The sequence below is a fragment of the Ascidia mentula genome, chromosome 5 (genome assembly GCF_947561715.1).
Source record: "Ascidia mentula chromosome 5, kaAscMent1.1, whole genome shotgun sequence".
Classification (NCBI taxonomy): Eukaryota; Metazoa; Chordata; class Ascidiacea; order Phlebobranchia; family Ascidiidae; genus Ascidia; species Ascidia mentula.
The window spans coordinates 8,691,862-8,712,660 of record NC_138570.1 but is presented as its reverse complement, the minus strand read 5'-3'; the positions used below and the strand labels follow the sequence as shown (position 1 = coordinate 8,712,660).

Below are 20,799 nucleotides of genomic sequence, written 5' to 3'. Positions count from 1 at the left end.
AAAGTCAAACAAGAAATTTATTTGTCATTGTTGTCCAGTTGTTGTCCCATGACCATTGGCACGCATAATATTCTGGAGCGATACATCATAATGACGGTGCAGAAAAATGGTAACAGTTTCGTCAACTGAACCTCAAACCTCAGGCATCTTTTGCCAGCACAACTCACATTGCTGAAACTGAGTCAGTTGACTGCACGGTTGAGTGATTTAGCGCCACAAAAGAAGAAGGCGTTTATTTACCGTTGGTGAATGGATCAACACATGTGAATTGTTGCAGTTGCAGGGTCGCAATGCTCGCACATACCAATACCGAAATTTAGTTTGTTATAAATGGATAAATAGACCAAAGACTTGTTTTTCAGAACGTGTTAAATAAGAAACATGGGTTTGATAGATAGCATTATTACCGAGCTGGAGTTCCATCATGTGCTGGCGGGCTTGGTTTTGATTGTGTTTGTGCACTATTGGTTCGTTCGAAGAAATGGAAATCTTCCACCTGGGCCAATCAACTTTCCAATTGTTGGTTGCTTACCATTTCTCGGTCAACATCCGAAGATAACGTTCTCGAAGTGGACTGAAAAGTACGGTCCGGTTATGTATTTAAAGCTTGGTGCTCACAATACTGTTGTGCTCAACAGCTATGAGGCAATTGAACAGGTAACTTCTACTAAATTTATTCTCAAAATGTCTTACACTTGTTCATTGAAAACGTTTTTCCTTGACGTTGTCAGCTGTGAGCTGTCAGCACTTTTGCTACGAATATGACAACGTAGAGTTTATTGTTACTTTAACGCCTGATTTGACTCAGGCCTTCGTGCACCAAAGCAGTGATTTCAATGGTCGTTATCAAACATATTTTACGAAACTGGCTTGTGGTGGAGACTACGGAATTATGTTTCTTAATCATCAGGAGAACTGGAAAACACAACGGCGATTTGGCCTCCGTGGACTCTCTGGGTATAGCATTTAAGCTGGTGTCGGTAACGCATGACAAGACGTATGTGTACTTTTAATTAGTGCTAACTTGCAAGGGAGAAGCCTGGAAGAACGAATTCGGGAAGAAGTGGAATTTCTATGTGAAGATATAAGAGCAAAAGATGGCAAACCGTTTGTACTGGAGGTACACATATATGGCTTAGTTCTTCAGCTGTGTGACAATTATGCAGGATTCCATGAAACAATAGACTTATCCGTTTGACCATGGGCGTATCCAGGGGGGGGTCCGAGGGGTCCGGACCCCCCCTTTTGTAAAATATTTTGGTCTTTTTTGATAACTAAACAAACGCTACTGTATTTTTTTGTCAAAATCCGCGTGAAAACCAGAAATTTTCTTTGACGTTGACCTAAAAACCGCATCATGTTGCATTGGCCATTGTTTCCAAACAGGGAGCATTGTTACCGAACACTTGGCATTGTTACCAAACATGTTGCATTGTTACGAAACAAGTGTCATTTTTCGTCATGTTCACGGACGAAACGTCGTTTTTCAGTGGCCACGTTGTAATGACAAGCGGTTTGCTTGCGTGACAGTCAATTAGTTTAGTTGTTAAACTTTCCATAGCGTTACACAATTGCGCAAGCCAGAAAGCCACCGTTTATGTGACGATTGGCGCGAACACCGGCGTTCATATTTTGCGATTCTCGCCCACAATAGTTTATACCTGAAAATCGGGGAATTCCCTAAAAAAATTTGGACCCCCCCCTTTAAAAATTCCTGGATACGCCCCTGCGTTTGACGCTATCTCGGGACTGATAACTCTCGCCTAAAATTAAATGACAATTACATAACAGGCAACAAAACTATTGGACTACTCGATTACTTTAAATTAAGGTCTTAACCATGCAGTTTTATCGAAACAATGCATTGCCAGGGCGACCTAACGCACAGCATTGCAAATATAATCAACGGAATAACTGTTCAGCAACGATGTAACGACAAGGGAAACGAGGATTTTATGTCGTATGTGGACCACGTCATAACCGGGTATTTTGTCTCAATTTCATCAGTGAGGGATTTTATTCAGCAAAAAAAACATTTTTTCCAATTATAGATTTCGGAAAAATGGCTTTACATTCATACTTTTAACTGTGGCGCCATGGACCCGATTTTTGCCGAGCGTTGCCAGATCCATAAAGGTTATACAGAGCGGAATTAAAGTTGGAAACTGTACGTTCTTGACAATATTAGTTGCCTTTACTGTTTGACAGCAGTTTTATTTTTATGATTGCAGCGATTTTTGATGGTATCATAGAACAGCGGGACAAGGAGCTGGATCCGAATAAACCAAACGGTTTTATCGATAGCTTTCTAATTGAGCACAGAAAACAAACGCCGTCGTTTGAGAAAGTAGGATTTTTTAACACTCTGTGGGCCCACCGACTTTATGTTCTTGTTTTTTACGTTCAGAAAGAGCAACTTAGAATCTTTCTGAAAGATCTGTTAGCAGCGGGAACAGAAACAAGCTCCAGCACCCTAAGATGGACTTTTGTTTATTTAATAAAACTTCCGAATTTACAAAAAAAAGTGCATGAAGAAATCGACAGAGTTATCGGTCAGTCCTCGACTTCCTTCGTGTTTCACACTTTTGCATTTTAATTCGACGACAAAAATTTTACATGTGCATTTTTGGGCACTATACAGTTTTATACTTTGATTTTTTTATCAATTTCACATTTTTTTACGCAGGTAGTGACGGAGTGCCACGGCTTGACGCCGACGTCCCGTTTGTAAGGGCGATAATTCAGGAAACTTACCGCATACAAACTCTTGTACCACTTGGCGTACCCCGACGGACAACCAGAGATACAACACTGATGGGTTACCACATTCCAAAAAACACACAGGTCTGTTTTCCATTGCGCAATTATTCTTTCCAGTAACCATATTTAGCCAATGAAGTAGCGAATAGAAATTCTTATTGCTACGAATAGTAATAGGCAAAGTCATATCATTTTAGGTTTTAAGCAACATTTGGCATGTGCACAATAATCCAAAGCACTGGCCCAATCCCGAGGAGTTCATTCCAGAAAGGCATCTAGATGAGAATGGCAAATTTGTCAAGTCCGATTATGTGATTCCATTCTCAGTTGGTCCAAGAAATTGCTTGGGTGAAAATCTGGCAAGAAATGAAATATTTTTGTTTTTTGTTTGCATCATGCAAAGGTTTGAAGTTTTGCCAAATCCTGACAATCCAAATCCTTCCATGGAAGGAACTTCTGGTCCAGTTTATTCATCACCACATTATCCATTAATAATGAGGGAGAGATGAAGTAAATTACTGATGCAGTATTGTTTTCAACAACAGCTTACGATTGTTTTCAAACACAGTAATTAAATTGTATTATTTGCGTATGTATAGTGCAAAATCAGTGAAATTATTTCATCAAAGCGTACTGATGTTTATCTGTGTAATCTATTAAAAAGCAATGTACAAAACAAGCCACTACATTTGTATCTAAAAGTTCTGCGACACAGGTGTTATTGTAAGGTTGCAAAAAAAAAAAAAACCCACCACATCTACAAAGACAAGTGTGGTGCGACCAATCTGAATAGCCCAGCATTGGTATTGTATCTTTTTGCCAAGTCATATGCTGTATCACCGCCATTGTTTTTTATGCCAACATCAATATTTGGGTGGTTTAATAAAAATACCAACACATCTCTAGTCATCCTTTCACCTAAAATATTTAAGCCAGATTAGTGAAATGACTGCTAAACCAGGTTGGTCAAATAGGATGTTACTAACTTGCAGCAGCATGTAGAGGAGTTACATTTCCATTTGAAACTGCATTTATTTCAGCTCCATTATCCAATAGCAATTGAGCAACATTTGCATTGTTCCACTAAATTACAGAACAAAACCACATATTAGTTAAAGCTACATGTTTTAAGATCCAATACTAAAATAATTTTTTTGTTTTGTTTACATCAGTACAGAAATCTGTTGTTTTATTCACAGTTTCATGGCAATAACATGCTACACATATTTTTTGTACTGTTTCTCCAAAAACTTAAAGCTAAGTTCACTGTCTGGGTTTTTTTTCACTAAAAAATTTCTGTCAAATGACCGAAATGTCAGCAAAAATTTAGGACATTTTCAATTTATTTTGGTCATTTACGGTATAATACTTTTGTACGCAAATATGTAAGCAACTTGAATAATCTACAAGCCAATTTCCTTTGGGACATTGTGTCCGAAATGGCTTTTATTTTTTGTGACATTTCTAAAAAAATTGGGTCAATGACAGACAAATGACACAAAAAAAAAACAGCACTGACTGCCCTGCTCCAACAGCTGGTGGCAAACAAAATCGTCCTATTTATGCTTTACAAAGAACTTACTTTACAGGCACAATGCAATGGTGTCCAACCGTCAATTGTTCGTGCATGTAGATTAACACCAAAAGAAAGCAATACGTTGACCACTTCAACATAACCTTCAGATGACGCACGATGAATGGCTGTGTACCCTTCGTTGTCACTAGAAAATTATAAATTGAATATAATTACACTAGCACTAAATTTACAGCAATACAAACTGAATACCAAAAATTAACGAGGGTTGAATTTCTATTTAAAATGTTCTCTGCCAACGTTTGGTCACCCTTATAAGCTGCCCACAGTAGTTTGTTAGGATCATCCTCGGGTTCATTGTCATCTTCACTCTCTGACGAGCACGTAATCTGTCATGTAAGTAAAATTTTGCAAGTTACAGTTTGCAAATTTAACATTTTGTCAAGACTTACCGGATCGCTCATATCCACACAAACAAGTTAAAAAAATACTTTAATCGTTCCGCATGATCGCGCATTGTTACCATTCTTCTGCCATAAAATTCTGCGATTCTGGCATGAATACATGGAAAAACACAATTGAATATCATTTTGGAGTGCAAAGCCTACATTTCTGCGAACGTTTACTTATAAACTTCAGAAGTAATAAAGGACAAAAAGAGGTCAGAAAAAAAATTTTGGCACTATCATCTCTACAAAATATGGATATGACTTGATTTGAAAATAATCGCTAATTTTCTGTTAATTTACTATGAGCCGCGAGAAAGTTTCAGTGGGTTTATATTTTCGGTTTTGTTAATATCTTTTGGCTTGTAGCCTACTAAATCAATTTTACAGGATATTTAATCGACACCGCCTAAAAAATTCATTCTTTTGCAAGCGTTTAAGTTGTCAGGAGAACAACGATATCTTGTATGGGTTGTGTTGTTATTACAGAAATTTGCAGTAAGTTTTGTTCCTCAGGTTCTAAAATCAATTCTTTTGTTTGATTCATACCATCACTAAATAAACCACACAATAATGGTAAAAAATTGCCATTTTCTCATTTTCTTATTTCCAACAAGAACGTATATTTGCATCTATCATGTCATATTAAAGAACAGTTTCCAGAATCGTGATGCTATTGTTTAACACGCAATTGCTTTGTCCCGACACCAACCTGTTACATGAATGTTCGTTCGTTCTAATCGAGCTGACGTAAGTTTGGAAAGTACCCGTGGCTAATTGTAACAGGTTGGTGTCGGGACAAAGCAATTGCGTGTTAAACAATAGCATCACGATACTGGGAACTGTTCTTTAATATGACATGATAGATGCATATTTAAGTTTTGTTATAATTTTATAATGTTCGAAGCGTCGGTGTACACATATCTCTACACCACGTCTGTATATTCTTTAACAATCGGCCAGACCCAACAAGAGGGGGGTGAAGCCTGTACAGCGCACCAGGGCCAATATCCCTCAAGGGGACCATGAATAGCAAACGTGGGCTCAACACAATTGATAATGTCATGTGATCTCCATTGAAAAAGCTCCCCAAATTTTTGCATTGTGCCATTCAACGTGAACATTTGATGGAAGCACAATCACCATTTCGTCAAAGTAACCGCTTTACTTCCTCGTACATAAGTAAGATGGAACAACTCATACAACCAAATAAGAAAACTGGTCGAGTTTTATTGTTAAAGTTCAATGCAAGAAGATTTGAGTTCAAACAATATACAAAAAAGCAGTAGTCCACCATGGCATTAAAATTAAGTTCCAACGCGTTTAAAAAAGTCAAAGAAGTCTGGGCTTCATTAACAAAAGGATGCAAAGAGCATTTTTGGATTCGTACTAAATGATATTCGGGAAAATCGGAGTGCAATAACTAAAGATGCACAGAGCGGAAAATAATGTACAAAATACAGAGATAAGATAGAGAAAGAGCAACACGGCGATAAAAAGGTAAAAAAGACGTATTAAACCAATTGTCAGTCGTTACAAATGAACTTCGACAACAAGAAAAGTATGGCGAACTCGTTGCAAGCGTTGCAACTTGAAACAATGGGACATAGCATAAAATGTTGTCTACCCACATTGTTTGACTGTATGTGTGGCCGCACGTTGTGGCACTAAGACAAGTTTCGTGGCTATTTGTGGCAAATCGGGGCACGTTTCCTTCAATCTTTTGCATTCAAATAAGCTTTCACGAAAATGGTGCATTTTGGCGAGTGAAGTTCGCTGTAACCCGCGCAGTATTTTAAACATGGGTCGAAAGACATGCTAGTAAATATACGAGCGTGTCTTTTGAGTTCATAACACTCGTATGAGGGAAGTAAACATGTCTGATGAATGTACGGCATACGTATGCGCAATCAATGTAAACGGCACAGGGACATGCATGGCGATGTAAGCGATAATAAGTTACACCGTCGTTTCAGGACCCATCGAATTAAGGATGGATTTCATGTCTTCAATATCTACCAGCTTGGCGTCCTGTCGTGTTTTTAGGTCATCTCTCTCCACCAGTAGAGAAACGAGGGCTTCGTTTAACGCTGTGCAGACATGCTGACGTTAAGGATTGTAAAACAACCAGACATAATCAAACCCCTATAACAACCGATAAGCCGCCTTCTTGCCAAAGATGCGGGAGAGGTATGCGTTAGGTTTGGTGAACGGGAGTTAATTTACAAAAAAATTTAAACACAAACCAGCTTAATTTTAGGATCTTTTAAACCCTAACAGGTTTAGGAATACACACCATAACTGCACAAGTATTTTGCTTAGCATTCCTACGCAGCTGAATTTCATTACCCGCACTTATTTTGATTGATTTTAAAGATAATCAATATCTAACGTCATCGAGGACATAAAAGGTACAATACAGTAAGTGCCCCCGTGTTTATCGTGAAACTTCCTTCCTCTATATGAGCACAACAACAGGATGGTCGATTCATCACAATTACCCCTACCTTGTTTTTTCGTGTGCATGTCGTTAAGAATAAGCTGCAACTGGCCCAGTGTCATCTGCCCGCAATCGTGTTCGGTCAGCGCAAACGCTTTTATTTTGGCGTTCGTCTCGTCGTTGAGGCTCACGCTCAGCTTCAAACAAATAATGGCCATGCATTGGAAATGGGTCGATAAGAAATCATTGTCTGCGTCGTCGTACTCACCAGCTTGTGGACGATCGAAGAGTTTTTCGTAAGCTTGTTTTTCTGTCGATCTTCTTCCGCCTGCGCCTTGGCTTTTTGGTGAGCTTGCGCAAGCTGATATCTCGCTTCCAATTCCATTTCCTCCTGCTTCGTTCGCCGGAGATCTTTGGCACAAGGCAAAGGTTAAAACGGGGATTACCAACACTACAGCTTCGTATGCTGTATCACACTTTTGAAAGACCTGGGAATTTTGGATGTAATCGCGTATGAATTCATTTTACTATCTTCAAAATACATTTTTGTTCAAAAACCACAAGTTCTATAGCACTTCTAACATAGGCAAGTAACACACAATACACTCACCACCATGGCTGTGGTGATGGATGATTGTACTTTCAGAGGTAAAAGGGCTGATTGTGCTTAATGAGGACACAGAAGATGTGGGACTGGATGCATCTGAGAGCCGGTGCTGTCTCATGTATCCTTTTCCATATCCGCGGGGTGATGCAAAATAGGGAGAAGCTGTAGGTGAATTTGATGAGGACTTTAGGTCACTCGTCTGTGTCTTTTCCCCAGTTGAAGAGTTCTCATTTTCATCGGAGGAACACGATTCATTTATGTAGCAAATTTGTAAGCTCTGGTTGCTCGATGAATAAGAGCGCTCAAACCTGAAATGCCAGTATTACATTATAATACATAATGCTAAAAATGTGCTTTGGTAGCATTGCTTTATACCTTGGCTGTTGCCATGGCTTCTCATTTGGGTCATCTTCATTTGGATCGGTCAAGGAGAGCTTCTTGCGAATCAGCTCTCTATCAAGCTTTTGTTTCTGTGTAAAGAACACAAATTACCCTCCTGTTAACCCACACGACGACAGCTATGAATAGCAAAGTTATTACATGCAGATGAGGTAACTACATTCAAATGCAATCAACATTTTCTTAAACTGTATCATGAGATTTGTTTGGTATACATGATAGCACAACTACCAGTCAAAGTTTGTAGCAAAGCAAATCCAGTTCCTTTTTTGCCATACATAAACATAACAACATACCTCTCGAATAGACAAAATGGTTTTAACCTTATCTACTGGTTTAGATACAAATTCATCTTCATTGCTTGCTGTAGATATAAAACCACTGTCTGAATCAATTTGCTTTCCTGTTTCTTGAGTATTACCACTTTCTGTGCGAAGACGACTACAGTTTTTTGTTTGTTTGAATGATCTACTTTTCTTGCCAACATGTTTAGCTTCTTTTTCACGATGTAGCAACAACAAAAATTCCCGTAGTGTCAGGGCGGTATGAGACAGTTCATCAAGGTAATCTCTGTGATGCCATACTGGTGGAAAACCTTCCGAACAAGGTAACCCTGAAACTTTTTTCAACATGGCTACAACCATTTTCTATCTAAAATCTGTTAATTCCCAAAACATAATAACAAAAAAGTAAAATTACACACATAAACTATTCTGTGCCTGAACTAAACTAAAAGTACTGATTTTGTGTAAGCTGCATACAGATGGCCACTGTTTTGACCTATAAGGTTTCATCAGTACAAAAGTACTGATGTTATTTAAACATTATTTATTTAAAGTAACAACAAAATGAGTTTAATTGATTGAACTTTTCTCCATCCATTAACATTTAACTGAGTGCATGCCCTGTCCTGCCATCCCTACAGTCTGGTCTGGGAATATTGGAGGCTAATAAATCACAAGGGAAAAAGGGAGTAATCCAAATTTAAAGGAGGTCACACAGCAGTGCTGTAAGAAAGGCTGTGGCCTTTAATAACTCAAAATTAGGCTGCACAAACAATTCTTTTGTTTCAGAATAGTATGTAAATAAATTACAGCAACCACTTGTCACAGTTTTATATTAATTAGTGGTTGTATAATAGAAATATGAAAGTTCTGTAACTGCACGCTAAAAACTTTGTAGTGTTTTGTGTCAGACACCACCAACCACAAAAATCTTTAAAATTGTTTGTCATGTACTTGGTGGTCTTAAGTTTAAGATGTTTACATCATTTCAAATTAAACTTGAAAAACTAGCTGTTTTATTGTACGCCTACTGCTAATGCAGCTGGTAGGCCTTACTTTCACCTACTTGCTAAATTTGACACCTACATATCCTAATTCAACTACCACCATGTACTTCCTCACTCAATATCTAGGATCAGTCAGCCTCATTTTATTGCTTGATTTAACAAGCCAAATAAAACACTGCACAGTTGCAAAAGCCTGAAGCTGACCAAAGTCCAAACTCTGCTTGGTCTGACACAACAACTTTTTGGTGACAATATATCATACCAATGGTGCCATCTTAGTCAGTCACTTTGATAGTAAATATTCCAGTATCACTAATTTTCTATCACTAGGTCACATACTTTTCTATGCTTTGTAGTAACACTTTTACTTTTTCTGGACTCCTTTTTTTAAGTGGCACAGAACGGATACAATCAAATTATATTTACCTTATATTCAAAATATGTATTAAGTGCACAATTGTATTTAACATCAATAATGCCACAAAATTCATCCCTACTGCAGCCAAACAACTTTTCTGATCTGTATGTAAAGTCAAGCATCGAATTTGTTTTGATTAGGTAATCGAAGTGTTACTTTTCTCTCCATAAAAATAACACATATGTATGTGTTAATGCTGTATAATATAAAATTAAAGATTGCTGTTAAAAGTCTTAATATCTTGATACACACCTGAAAAGAATTCCTTCCAGTTCTCCAATTTTTTCCACTTGAAAAGCTTCGATCAGATTTATCTGAATTCGAAACCTGTTCATTAAAATTAAGTTTATCCTTTTGAGCTTTTGCAATTCTCTCTTCAAATGACGACCAATTGCTGAGATTAGTTTGATGGTCAGTATTTTTTTCAGTTAATGGATTATCCGATTCAAGCAGAGATGTGTCTTCCTGGTTTGATTGCCAAGAGATTTGTTGATTGCTGGATAAAAAGTAACCTTGAGAGTTCAAATCTGAATCATCCCAAGAAGGCTGTGGTTCAGTTTGTTGCTGTTTGAGGTCACTTGGCGTTTCTTGGTGTGTTGAATGCAGTTGCAATGAGTAGTCCGAGCTTTCTTCAAAAATTGGCTTAATCTCATCAGCGGTACTTTGCTTATCTTTCTCATAGTCTTCCGCAAGTTGTTCAAAAACTTTTCTATTAAAAAAATAAAATGTGGATATTTTCAAAACAAATCACTCAAATTCGCTTTTAACCACACTTGCTTGTGTACATGGTTATTCAATCATATGCAAATAAACAACACAAACAATTCTTTTACAATAAAAAGTATATATAAATATATAAAATTAATGTATAGGATGCACGCATTTCTGTATTTGTGTGCTTAAAAGTTGTTTCAGTTACCTTCTGTATTCTAGATAAGCTTCAGTTTCAAATTCTGAACCACTCGATCGCATATCAAAATGGCCAGCCACTGGTGGTTGACTGTAGATGTTCATTCCTGCATGCTTTGTCAATGACACTGGTTCTAAGTGATGTAATTCCTTTACAAGAAATACAATTTTTTTGAAAAATAACTAAGTTATGTGAGCATCACAGTCTAAATCATAAACATGTATTTTATGAGTAGCTATTTTATATCATAACACACTAACCACAAGTTAATATGATTGAATGTTGCGCAGGACAATTCGATGATTTAAGTGATAAATACCAAACAACATCACCAATACCTTACCGCTGCAGCTAGTATACACACGAAGATGATTACCGCAACAGCTATTGGCTTTATTTTATTTTAAACTTTATTTTTATATATGATCTACATAACGAAACTGCGCGTATTTTCGGTACAAATACAGCAACAGAGAATAATATCAGAAACAGAAACGAGACAATCAGCTGAAGCAACCACCTTCGCGACTGTCTCAACCGTGACCGTTTACACAAAGCAGCACTTCCGTGACGTCATAGAGAAATCTTAGCGAATGACTTTAAACTGGGTCACAGCTTTAGCGAGGACTGTTTCCAAAAACCACATGAAAAGTGTTTCTACAATCTAATAACATGCATTCCATTGACGAGGACACATCACAATTTACTTAAATACATGGGTTACCATATGGTTGCCAAACGTCAGGATTTTTCTAGACATGTCAGGAATTTTATTGTTCGAACCTTCGTCAGGGAAAAATGTTTAGAAGTGCTAAAATGTTCGGGAATTTCAAAGATATTGTATTGTTACATACACCAGCAATAGCTGATGACTTTGTAGTCAACGTATTTCCAAAATTCCCGAATGGAACGTTGCGGCGCATAGATAGACTGTTTTTATCTATTATAGTCTCCAAAAACAGGTCAACAAAGCAGCGGCATTGCAAAACAGTGGTAACAGGCTTTGGATGTTTCGACAATGTCGAAAATATATCGCAGGGGGAAACTTGTCATAGGTATTAATAATTATGTGAAACAAAAGACCTAGCAATCAGCCATCATAAGACATATCGGCTATTTACAGAGAAATGACCTTTCCAAAAAGAATTCAAAGACAGAAACGTATATGCTAATATAGCAAGAGTGTTTTTGCGTCCATGTGTGTACCGTACGCTAAGTAACATTCTGCTTTAATCAACGACCATGTCACTCCGTTAAAATGCAGGAACAAAATTTTGACAATCAGTTTGAGAATTGTTTGTATTTTTATTTTACAGTGCGCTATTTTTCAATGAGGTTTAGAACTAGATAGGTGCTTCAAAAATACATAGGTTACCCGGAAGCGCTACTTCGCTGGAAAACCTGAGCACCTTTTTCTAATGTGGTTGAATGATGGTGGATTTGATATTAAGGCACTTCAGAACATTGAAAGTTAGCTAATTACATTCCGTTACAAAGGTATCTTGATAAAATTGGACCGTTGTAAGGTTGTAACTTTACGGGACTGCTGCCCCAACAAAAACTGTTAGTTTGCGGTTAGAACAAAAAGGCACATTCACAGAAACAGTGAATACGTTTAGGTTTAAATCCAACACATTCCAATATTCAGCATAATTAACCACCTTCGTTGCGTAACAAAGTGTAAATGCATTGGGATTTCTGTGCACTTCTGATTTCGTAATTTGCGAACACAATTATCAGCGAAACTCAAATCAAAAATAGTCTATTTCAAAAACTGTAATGAAAAACAATTTTGTACCTCCAGGGGTATGTCTTCGTCCGCGATAAGTTTGTCGAAATACGAGAACCGTCGTTTTCCGATGCCCAACATTTCAGTTTCCATTCTGGTCTTAACCACAAATAAGCAATATGGTCACAAAGTTTTCCCCTGCGTTTGTGTTGTTAATTTGCTTTCCTTTGCTGTTAATGTTGAGAATTAATTCCCTCACTAAAACAAGTAATAAAGTTGAACTGAACCATGTTATTGGCTCGCATTCCACAAGCGGTAACAACCTGTCAACGCTCCCTTCCAACTACGTATAGCTGGGGCTTATACGAGTTCGAATGCAACTTCCCTGATAAGGGCTACGCTCATATTACATCTGTATGCCTTGCTATTCGTTGAAACTTCCTGCGGTCTTTCACTCGCTTCCCTCAATAAGTTATATGCGCCCAACAAATACCAAAAAGAGGATAGTTGCGCTGTGCAGGGCTAAGTTTAATTTCGCAACCAATGCCTGCCAACAACAAGATTTCAGCTGGCGATGGTACAAAGTACAGAAGCGCGAATGCGGTGCCTGCGTTTGTTTACACTCTAGTTAGTTGGCTCGTAATATCAAATTGTGACCTCCAAGAACGACTATAGTCGAATGTGGGATTATGTTGAGCGCTAAAATTCATGTTTAGCCATGTTGCAACTTAATTTTTTAGTTGGGTATTTTCCCGGTTCCTCTTGCCACCAATGAATACATTACGTCATTTGCGGTTGCCACATTGGTATCGAACCTTTTATCCCGAGACCCTTCTGCGTGGTATACTGTAAACAATAAACAGGGATTCCGTTTATTTGGTAGTCCCCTTCTTTGATAAACGACCTAAAAAGCGCTTGTTTTGGTTTGGGGTTATTACATCACTGCGTCGCAGCAGTAAAAATCCTTTTTCTTATCGTTTAGATAAGCCTACATAATAGGTTCCGATGTTAAAGTTGAAGGTAAATGTATAACTGTCCCTGAAGGCGACTGCGATTGTTGCAAATATGAGAAGCATACCCATCTAGTATAGACACAAATGCACATGCTGGCATAAACTGTATTAATAAAATAAAAGAATTCAAATAAACAAAAAAATCAATGGCAGCAGTTCTTTGTACTGCTGTTCTACGAAATTAAAAGAAATATCAACAAAACAATGATTTACAATAGGCACCAACGGTTATGAAATGTGTTACAGTGATATTCTACAAATAATGTGGTGCAACATGCATAATAGGAATACAATAAACATGTAGATACAGTAAAAATGTATGTGATGCAACAAGTACTAAAGACAATGTAAATATATTAGCACAGTCAACACAATAAAAATTTATTATGCACTTCAGCAAACCAAGTACAGCATATGAAATTTAAATGAGAAAATATGATCACTTTTGGCACAAACAAGTATAACGAAATTATAAATGAATTTGTGTAGGCCTCATATATCAACTCAAAGGTGCACAAAACAGGGCATACATGCAAACTTTGGTATGCCATTGGTTGGTAAATGAGGTTTAGTATATTTTGTTGTTTCATGATGGCTTCACACCCTTTATTTATTGAACACCTTATTGTTTTGCAAAGTTTTTGAAGTGAGTTCTCAATGTGCAAAAAGATTTTTTTTTAAATAAAATAGAAATTACTATCAAAAATGTGTCTGGAGAGAAAAATACTTGGACATGCCACGTATTCACCCCCCTGCACCAAATTTTACCTCTTCTTTAAGAGGTTTCAGGAAATTTAAAAAGTTATTAAATCTTCAGTTTTGATATCCATTATTGATTCATTTTTGTCTGACGTATTTTCCTTGTATTTTCTCCAAACTGATTGAATGCTACAAAAGCAACCAGTGTAATAAAATTTGTTAGCGAAATGGTTAAGTTTGTGCTTAATCTCTATCTAAAAATGCTCCTTACATAGTTGCGCAGTAGTTTTGATGTCGCAGATGATTTTTCCTTGCAAAAAGACAATCCTCAATTTCAGTTTCCAATGTGTGTCTAAATCATAAAACACAAATTCACATCCCAATTTACATGATGTTTACAACACAAACATACGATTCTACCAAAAGTTCTCCCTCTTCAACTTGCTCCTGTTGTTTTAAACACCTTTCTGCTTCATCCTGTAATAAGTTGACACAAATTTAAAAAGTGCTTTCAACTATGATTGCCACCCACCTTTTCAAATTGCTCATACAAACGTTGTGTAAAGATTTTTCTGCCCATAAAACCCCTGTAGTGTCTTTGAATGCATAAAGCTGCTTGTGCTTCTGGAGGTAAGTCTTTAACATCGACCTAAATTTAGTGTAGTCATTTGTCACAAACAGTTACAAAGACAAGTCTGTATTTTATATGTATTATCACCATTATGACGAATCATAACTCACTAACAATTGTCTTAAAAACCCACCGACTGTTTCGGTTCAACCACTTGTTTGGCAATGGTTGGTGAGATTCTATTCATCAGTTCCAAGTTCCTCGACATGCGCACCTTCCAAATATCCCCATAATCAGGTTCCTCAAGGTTTGGTTCTAACAAATACAATCAAATGTAATCTTGGTAACGCATGAAAACCATGATAAAACACAAACCAATTGCAATAAAGCACAATTACACTAAAATCAAACCCTTTATTAAACCAAGATAGAACTAATATTCACTGTCAATTTGTAATTCCGAAAGCAACAGATTATAATCTTCATCAGTTAATATTGAACGATTCTCAATATTTTGACCATTTTCTAATGGTTGTTCATCCGTAGAATCTTTTATGCTGGAATTTTCTGTCCTTCCATCGACTAATAATTGTGCACTCATAATTAATTTAACAATTGTGGATTATGACTTAGGAGTAACTTTTTGTTGTGGTTGCGTCACAAAAATAGAAACTGCGGGGAAACACTGTTGTCATTCTGGCAGAATCAGGATATGTTTTTTTGTAAAATGAGTTCTGCATCAATAATCACCAATTCATACGAAGGTTAATTACATACATATATATGGTGGCCTATGAGTGCCACCCAAAAAAACAACAATGGACATAAAAATCAAACGAAAAATGATTTGCAAATGAAAATTAATTTGCAAATAAATATCAAACTGCAAACGATTTGCAAATGAAAATTAATTTGCAAATGAAAAGTAATTCGCAAATGAAAATGATTTGCGAATGAAAAGTAATTTGAAAATGAAAATGATTTGCAAACGCAAAGTGATTTGCAAATACAAATCAAATTGCAAATGAAAAGTAATTTGAAAATGAAAATGATTTGCAAACGCAAAGTAATTTGCAAACAAAAATCAAATTGCAAATGAAAAGTAATTTGAAAATGAAAATGATTTGCATATGAAAAGTAATTTGAAAATGAAAATGATTTGCAAATGAAAAGTAATTTGAAAATGAAAAGTGATTTGCAAACGCAAAATAATTTGCAAACAAAAATCAAATTGCAAATGAAAAGTAATTTGAAAATGAAAATGATTTGCAAATGAAAAGTAATTTGAAAATGAAAATGATTTGCAAACGCAAAGTGATTTGAATTTTTTTTTTCGCTATCTCGACGTGGCCGAGACGTGCCAGTGCCAAGTGTTTCCCGATCCAAAACCCTCACTTGCACTTTTTACCTTAAAGTCGAACAAATCGGAAGTTTATTGAATGCGATAGTTATTTGAATGAGAAGTGATAGCTATTAAAGTAAAAATATACAATTTAACATTCATATATAATGTTTTTCTGCTGACTGTGACTTAAAATAAACTAAAGCTAAAATAATTGGAAACAGGATATGGTCCAGTGCGCGGTACGCGCGAAGGTTATTTCTTGATTTTTCTACATCATCATATGTATTCTTCTTCTGCTTGTTTGTTTAAAAATGGCCAATGCATGGCATAAATTTAAAGAAGAGATGAAGCAGAGGCGTTCGAAGGATCCCGAAAATAAGGCACCAAAGGATAATTACGCACAGATTGTGGAAACAAAATCTTTAACAGTACAAAGATGTAGCCCTGAAGTTTCGGGAAAAGCCCAAAAATATTCCAAGATTGGAGCTCGGGAATTTGTTCCTTACTTGTTCGACGAAATCACCATTGGAAACATTAAAGAGGCTTGTAACAGACATTTTTCATTTGAGGATCAAGATTTGACTTGTGACATTTTCGCTGGGGAGCAAGGTCCTTCATGCACCTTGTTGAATCAACTTCCTAACTTTCGAGTTCTACACATAAGAGCAATTTGCAAACAAACAAAGTTGTCCCACAATGATGATGATGAAGTTTTAAACTTGTCATCAAATGACAGTGCAGAGTTACCAAGCATTAAAAGAAGGAAAATAGTAAGTGGGGCTACAAATAACCCTAAACCATGTGTGAAAAGTGGATATATCATCTCAAAAAGCCTTTAAGTATTAGGTTGTGCAATGGAAGCAACCACCACTAGAATTAAACTTTCAGAATTCCATATTTCCAATTTCATGTGGAGTACCGAAAAGGAAGTTGATATTCAAGTTGAAAAAAATAGTTTTAGTGAAGGTGGCTTCAGAAAAGCTTTTAAAGTTCATTCTCCAAGTGACGTTTTGCCCGGAACTTGGGTTTCAAAAAAGTATCTGCCTGCCACTATAGAAGCAATAAAGGAAACAAATCAAACTCCTGAAAAACACACTCGTAAGATTGTGCAGTCCCATATGCTAGCAGCGAATTTTGCAGCACAACTTGCTCAAACAGTAAAAGGCTTGCCGACTTGTAGTTTTGGATACGTGCCATCATACACAAAAATTTTCTTGGGTAAGATTTGTGAAAAAGATTAACAGTTTGTCACTTTGGAAGAGTACATTTCTGAAAACTTCAAATGATGGCACTGTATGTGGCAACAAGCAATTAATTGCCTGCCAAAAAGCTTGCAGCTTAGCTCATTACAGCTATCAACAGACTGGTCAGCAGCTTCTTTTAACTGACATTCAAGGTGGAACACTAGTGTACACTGACCCAAAGATTGCATCGCTTGAACAAACAGATGAAAATGGAGCTTGTTTGTTTTGCACTGGAAACTTATCAAAAGTAGCAATTTCAAATTTTATAGATCAGCATGAGTGTAATGATTTTTGTAGGCTCCTAAATTTGTCAAATGTAAAATGATTCTCTGATTTGTCTTTACATTTTCTTGTAGCATTTACGATTATCATGGAACTTCTTTGTACACACTCACTGTATGTAAAGTAATTCCTGCCATCTTCAGTTTCAGTGTTTTAACCAAATTTGTTTTGGTACTAAAACAAATTTGTTAACTGTTAAGTATGATTAGTTAGTTTGGTATTAGCTTGTATATAGTGTTTTTACCTCACATGACAGCATATTTGTTGGTACAACACATCTATAAATGTAGTACTTTACTTTTTGCATGTGAGTGACCTTGTATGAAACCACTACCTCATTGTGTACATTATTCATTGTCTAATGTCTTTATTTATCCTAGTTTGTAGCATGTTCCCTTTCTTGCTATTCCATTGTCAAACAAGAAGCCTAAATTGTCAATGTTATACCCAATTACCCATGTAAATATATTTTGTACTTGCATATTTCAGAACAACTTATGCAATATATTATTCAATGATGTCAACAAATTAAATCATGTCATTCCTTCAACCCATTGGTCTGTTTGGTGAGTTAGTGAGATTTGGGAAATACTATATTAGCACAGACAGTTGATGGTGACAGTGGCACTTTTTATTGAGACAATACAAAAGATCATGTTTGCATTTATCAGTCGCAACCATTGGTCATGTTAAAAAACACTGTTGGGTAGCAAATAACTCATTATGGTTCAATGCAACCTTGTACAAAGTTTTATAAACACAAAGGATCTCTGTTCAAATGAGAAACAACCTTTTCCTTCAAGAATAAGTATGCATCTGTGCAATCTGACGCATGCAACTTTTCAGGATTGGGTATGTAAGTTTGTAGTAAATCCTGCTGGCGCGAAAGTAAATATTCTGTAGGAACATCCAGTACTCCCGATAACTCTGCAACTTCTTTTAGTTGTTGTTCACTTACAGTCAAGCCTGCAGATAGTCCTTTATGGATATGTACATATGTAAGGAAATCCAAAAAATTGATTTTTGCCTTACCACATCTTTCAAGCCCGTATTTTTCTGGAAAGTTATAAATGTGATCAGGAACACCATCAGGGAGATAAGTGTCTTTTTGGTATCGAATTCTATGTATGTTCCAGTTTTCCACAAATATTTCCATTTCCTTTTTTAAGACAGGTATATACACAAATGCAAGTACATCTCTGTTAACACAACACACACAATTATTTTGTTGGTGTTATAAACAAAAACAATCAAGGATATCATTACCTATCCAAAGCCATTTCAGGGTTGTAATGACCCCTTTCCTTCAAATACATTAACTGACTTTTGAAATATTTTTCAAGTCTCTCATGCAATTCTTTCCACCATCTCTCAATCTGTAAATAAATATATATATAACACATCCATTTCAGACTCTTAACCTAATTACGTTGATAAATTTCACCTGATTCGAAGTCGATTTTCCGTAAATGACAGTGGTACTTGCATCACTAATGTCACCATGAAAATTTCTTAGATATGCATGCATTGTTGCCATTATACCAGTCTCTGTACCTTTGTCAAGTCTAATATAAGATGACATAGTTCTTGTTTGATAAAATTTTTCGACTTGCTGTGTCAATACATCCATACACAGCTAAAGGAAAAGTGCTTCTTTGAAATCCCATTAATTTGCAATGCCCATCCAAAGAATGCACCCAATCAGATCCTTTGCTTGTAAAATAACCTTTTTTTGTTTTTTTTCTTGTGTTACATGGGTTCCTGGTTTGAAGACCTTAAGGATCTAATTCAGACATGGCAGCATACACTAAATCTCTAGGCACGTTCATTCCATGTTGTTTCCTCAACTTCTAGTGCATGGCTCTATAACCCAAACACTTTCCTGGTCCATTTAGTTCCATATTTACGGCTGTTACTACTTCATGTACACCTACTGAATGATCGGTGTAAGAAATGTCAAAATAAAGACTCAAAGCGGTCACAGTTTAAGCCCGATGCAACCGACCATAACGCGCGATAGTGTTTTCAAACTATTTTAGTCACAGACAGCGTGAAGGTCTATTACAGAACGTTAAATTGAATATTTCCACTTATAAATCTTGTTTAACGTTAAAGAAATATGGCATCAAATATATTTCAATTTTTTTTAGGTAAAAAGTGCAAGTGAGTGTTTTGCTTTGGGAAACACTTGGCACTGGCGCGTCTCGGCCACGTCGAGATAGCGAAAAAAAAAATTCAAATCACTTTGCAAATCATTTTCATTTTCAAATTACTTTTCATTTGCAATTTGATTTTTGTTTGCAAATCACTTTGCGTTTGCAAATCATTTTCATTTTCAAATTACTTTTCATTTGCAATTTGATTGTTGTTTGCAAATTACTTTGCGTTTGCAAATCATTTTCATTTTCAAATTAATTTTTATTTGCAAATGACTTTCGTTTGCAAATTACTTTTCATTCGCAAATCATTTTCATTTGCGAATTACTTTTCATTTGCAATTTGATTTTTATTTGCAAATCACTTTGCGTTTGCAGTTTGATATTTATTTGCAAATTAATTTTCATTTGCAAATCATTTTTCGTTTGATTTTTATGTCCATTGTTGTTTTTTTGGGTGGCACTCATAGGCCACCATAATTATATGTTTGTTCTGTCTACAAAATCACAGTACGTCGCATAATTTAACAAAAATCAAACTCGCCGGTCAAACCACACAAATTACTGGCAGCAAATTTCACATTATTAATGAGAATGACTACAAACATCAGCCATTTTACGTATTTCACCAGGGAGAGTACGTTACATGTGAAAGTACTTTCCGCTACCTATAGTTTTCAGAACGCAATTAGATCGGTACAAATCCCAGGTATTCCATCAGCATGACTTGAAACACAAGCGATTTTGCGTGTTTTGCTATGGGGGTACGTCACATTCAGCCGCGTGCCCCCCATAGTGAAATAGGTAAAATCACTATTGTTAGTAGTCATTCATTCTAATGAATAATCTTCAATTTGCTAAGAGTAATTTGTGTGTTCCAACCGTTGTGTTTGATTTTTGTTTCAATTATGCGATATACTGTGATTTATAGACTGAACAAACACTTAAGTATTTG

At 36.3% G+C, this 20,799-nt stretch overlaps 4 protein-coding genes and 2 pseudogenes across 5 annotated transcripts; 2 read left to right on the top strand and 4 right to left on the bottom strand.

Moving 5' to 3' along the window:
- The first annotated feature begins 366 nt into the window (after positions 1-366).
- LOC145901722 (cytochrome P450 2J4-like) lies at positions 367-3,505 on the top strand. The gene is made up of 9 exons (XM_082989489.1): positions 367-657; positions 809-957; positions 1,018-1,120; positions 1,872-1,984; positions 2,052-2,167; positions 2,232-2,347; positions 2,408-2,552; positions 2,687-2,844; positions 2,958-3,505. The coding sequence occupies exons 1-9, from the start codon at positions 382-384 to the stop codon at positions 3,267-3,269; spliced, it is 1,488 nt and encodes a 495-aa protein (XP_082845615.1). The 5' UTR covers positions 367-381; the 3' UTR covers positions 3,270-3,505.
- Positions 2,975-4,768, bottom strand: LOC145901723 (ankyrin repeat domain-containing protein 49-like). Its single transcript, XM_082989490.1, has 6 exons — positions 4,747-4,768; positions 4,547-4,683; positions 4,343-4,481; positions 3,747-3,843; positions 3,513-3,678; positions 2,975-3,116 (listed from the first exon to the last, which is right to left on the bottom strand). The coding sequence occupies exons 1-5, from the start codon at positions 4,756-4,758 to the stop codon at positions 3,518-3,520; spliced, it is 546 nt and encodes a 181-aa protein (XP_082845616.1). The 5' UTR covers positions 4,759-4,768; the 3' UTR covers positions 2,975-3,116; positions 3,513-3,517.
- A 1,188-nt stretch (positions 4,769-5,956) lies between these two features.
- LOC145902478 (uncharacterized) lies at positions 5,957-12,866 on the bottom strand. Of its 2 annotated transcripts, none has more exons than XM_082990468.1 (8): positions 12,604-12,866; positions 10,815-10,954; positions 10,148-10,604; positions 8,163-8,257; positions 7,791-8,095; positions 7,449-7,591; positions 7,248-7,377; positions 5,957-6,830 (listed from the first exon to the last, which is right to left on the bottom strand). In XM_082990468.1, the coding sequence occupies exons 1-8, from the start codon at positions 12,685-12,687 to the stop codon at positions 6,700-6,702; spliced, it is 1,485 nt and encodes a 494-aa protein (XP_082846594.1). In that variant the 5' UTR covers positions 12,688-12,866; the 3' UTR covers positions 5,957-6,699. The 2 variants fall into 2 exon arrangements, with proteins under 2 accessions (XP_082846594.1, XP_082846595.1); XM_082990469.1 differs by lacking the exon at positions 12,604-12,866 and adding an exon at positions 11,066-11,289.
- Positions 12,867-13,720: 854 nt separating this feature from the next.
- On the bottom strand, positions 13,721-15,535 carry LOC145903484 (uncharacterized). Its single transcript, XM_082991565.1, has 6 exons — positions 15,262-15,535; positions 15,011-15,132; positions 14,779-14,895; positions 14,659-14,723; positions 14,518-14,598; positions 13,721-14,435 (listed from the first exon to the last, which is right to left on the bottom strand). Exons 1-6 carry the CDS (start codon positions 15,416-15,418, stop codon positions 14,342-14,344), a joined length of 636 nt encoding a protein of 211 aa, XP_082847691.1. The 5' UTR covers positions 15,419-15,535; the 3' UTR covers positions 13,721-14,341.
- Positions 15,536-16,473: 938 nt separating this feature from the next.
- Positions 16,474-17,711, top strand: LOC145902841 (alpha-protein kinase 2-like; annotated as a pseudogene).
- A 640-nt stretch (positions 17,712-18,351) lies between these two features.
- Positions 18,352-19,613, bottom strand: LOC145903537 (uncharacterized; annotated as a pseudogene).
- Between the last annotated feature and the right edge of the window lie 1,186 nt (positions 19,614-20,799).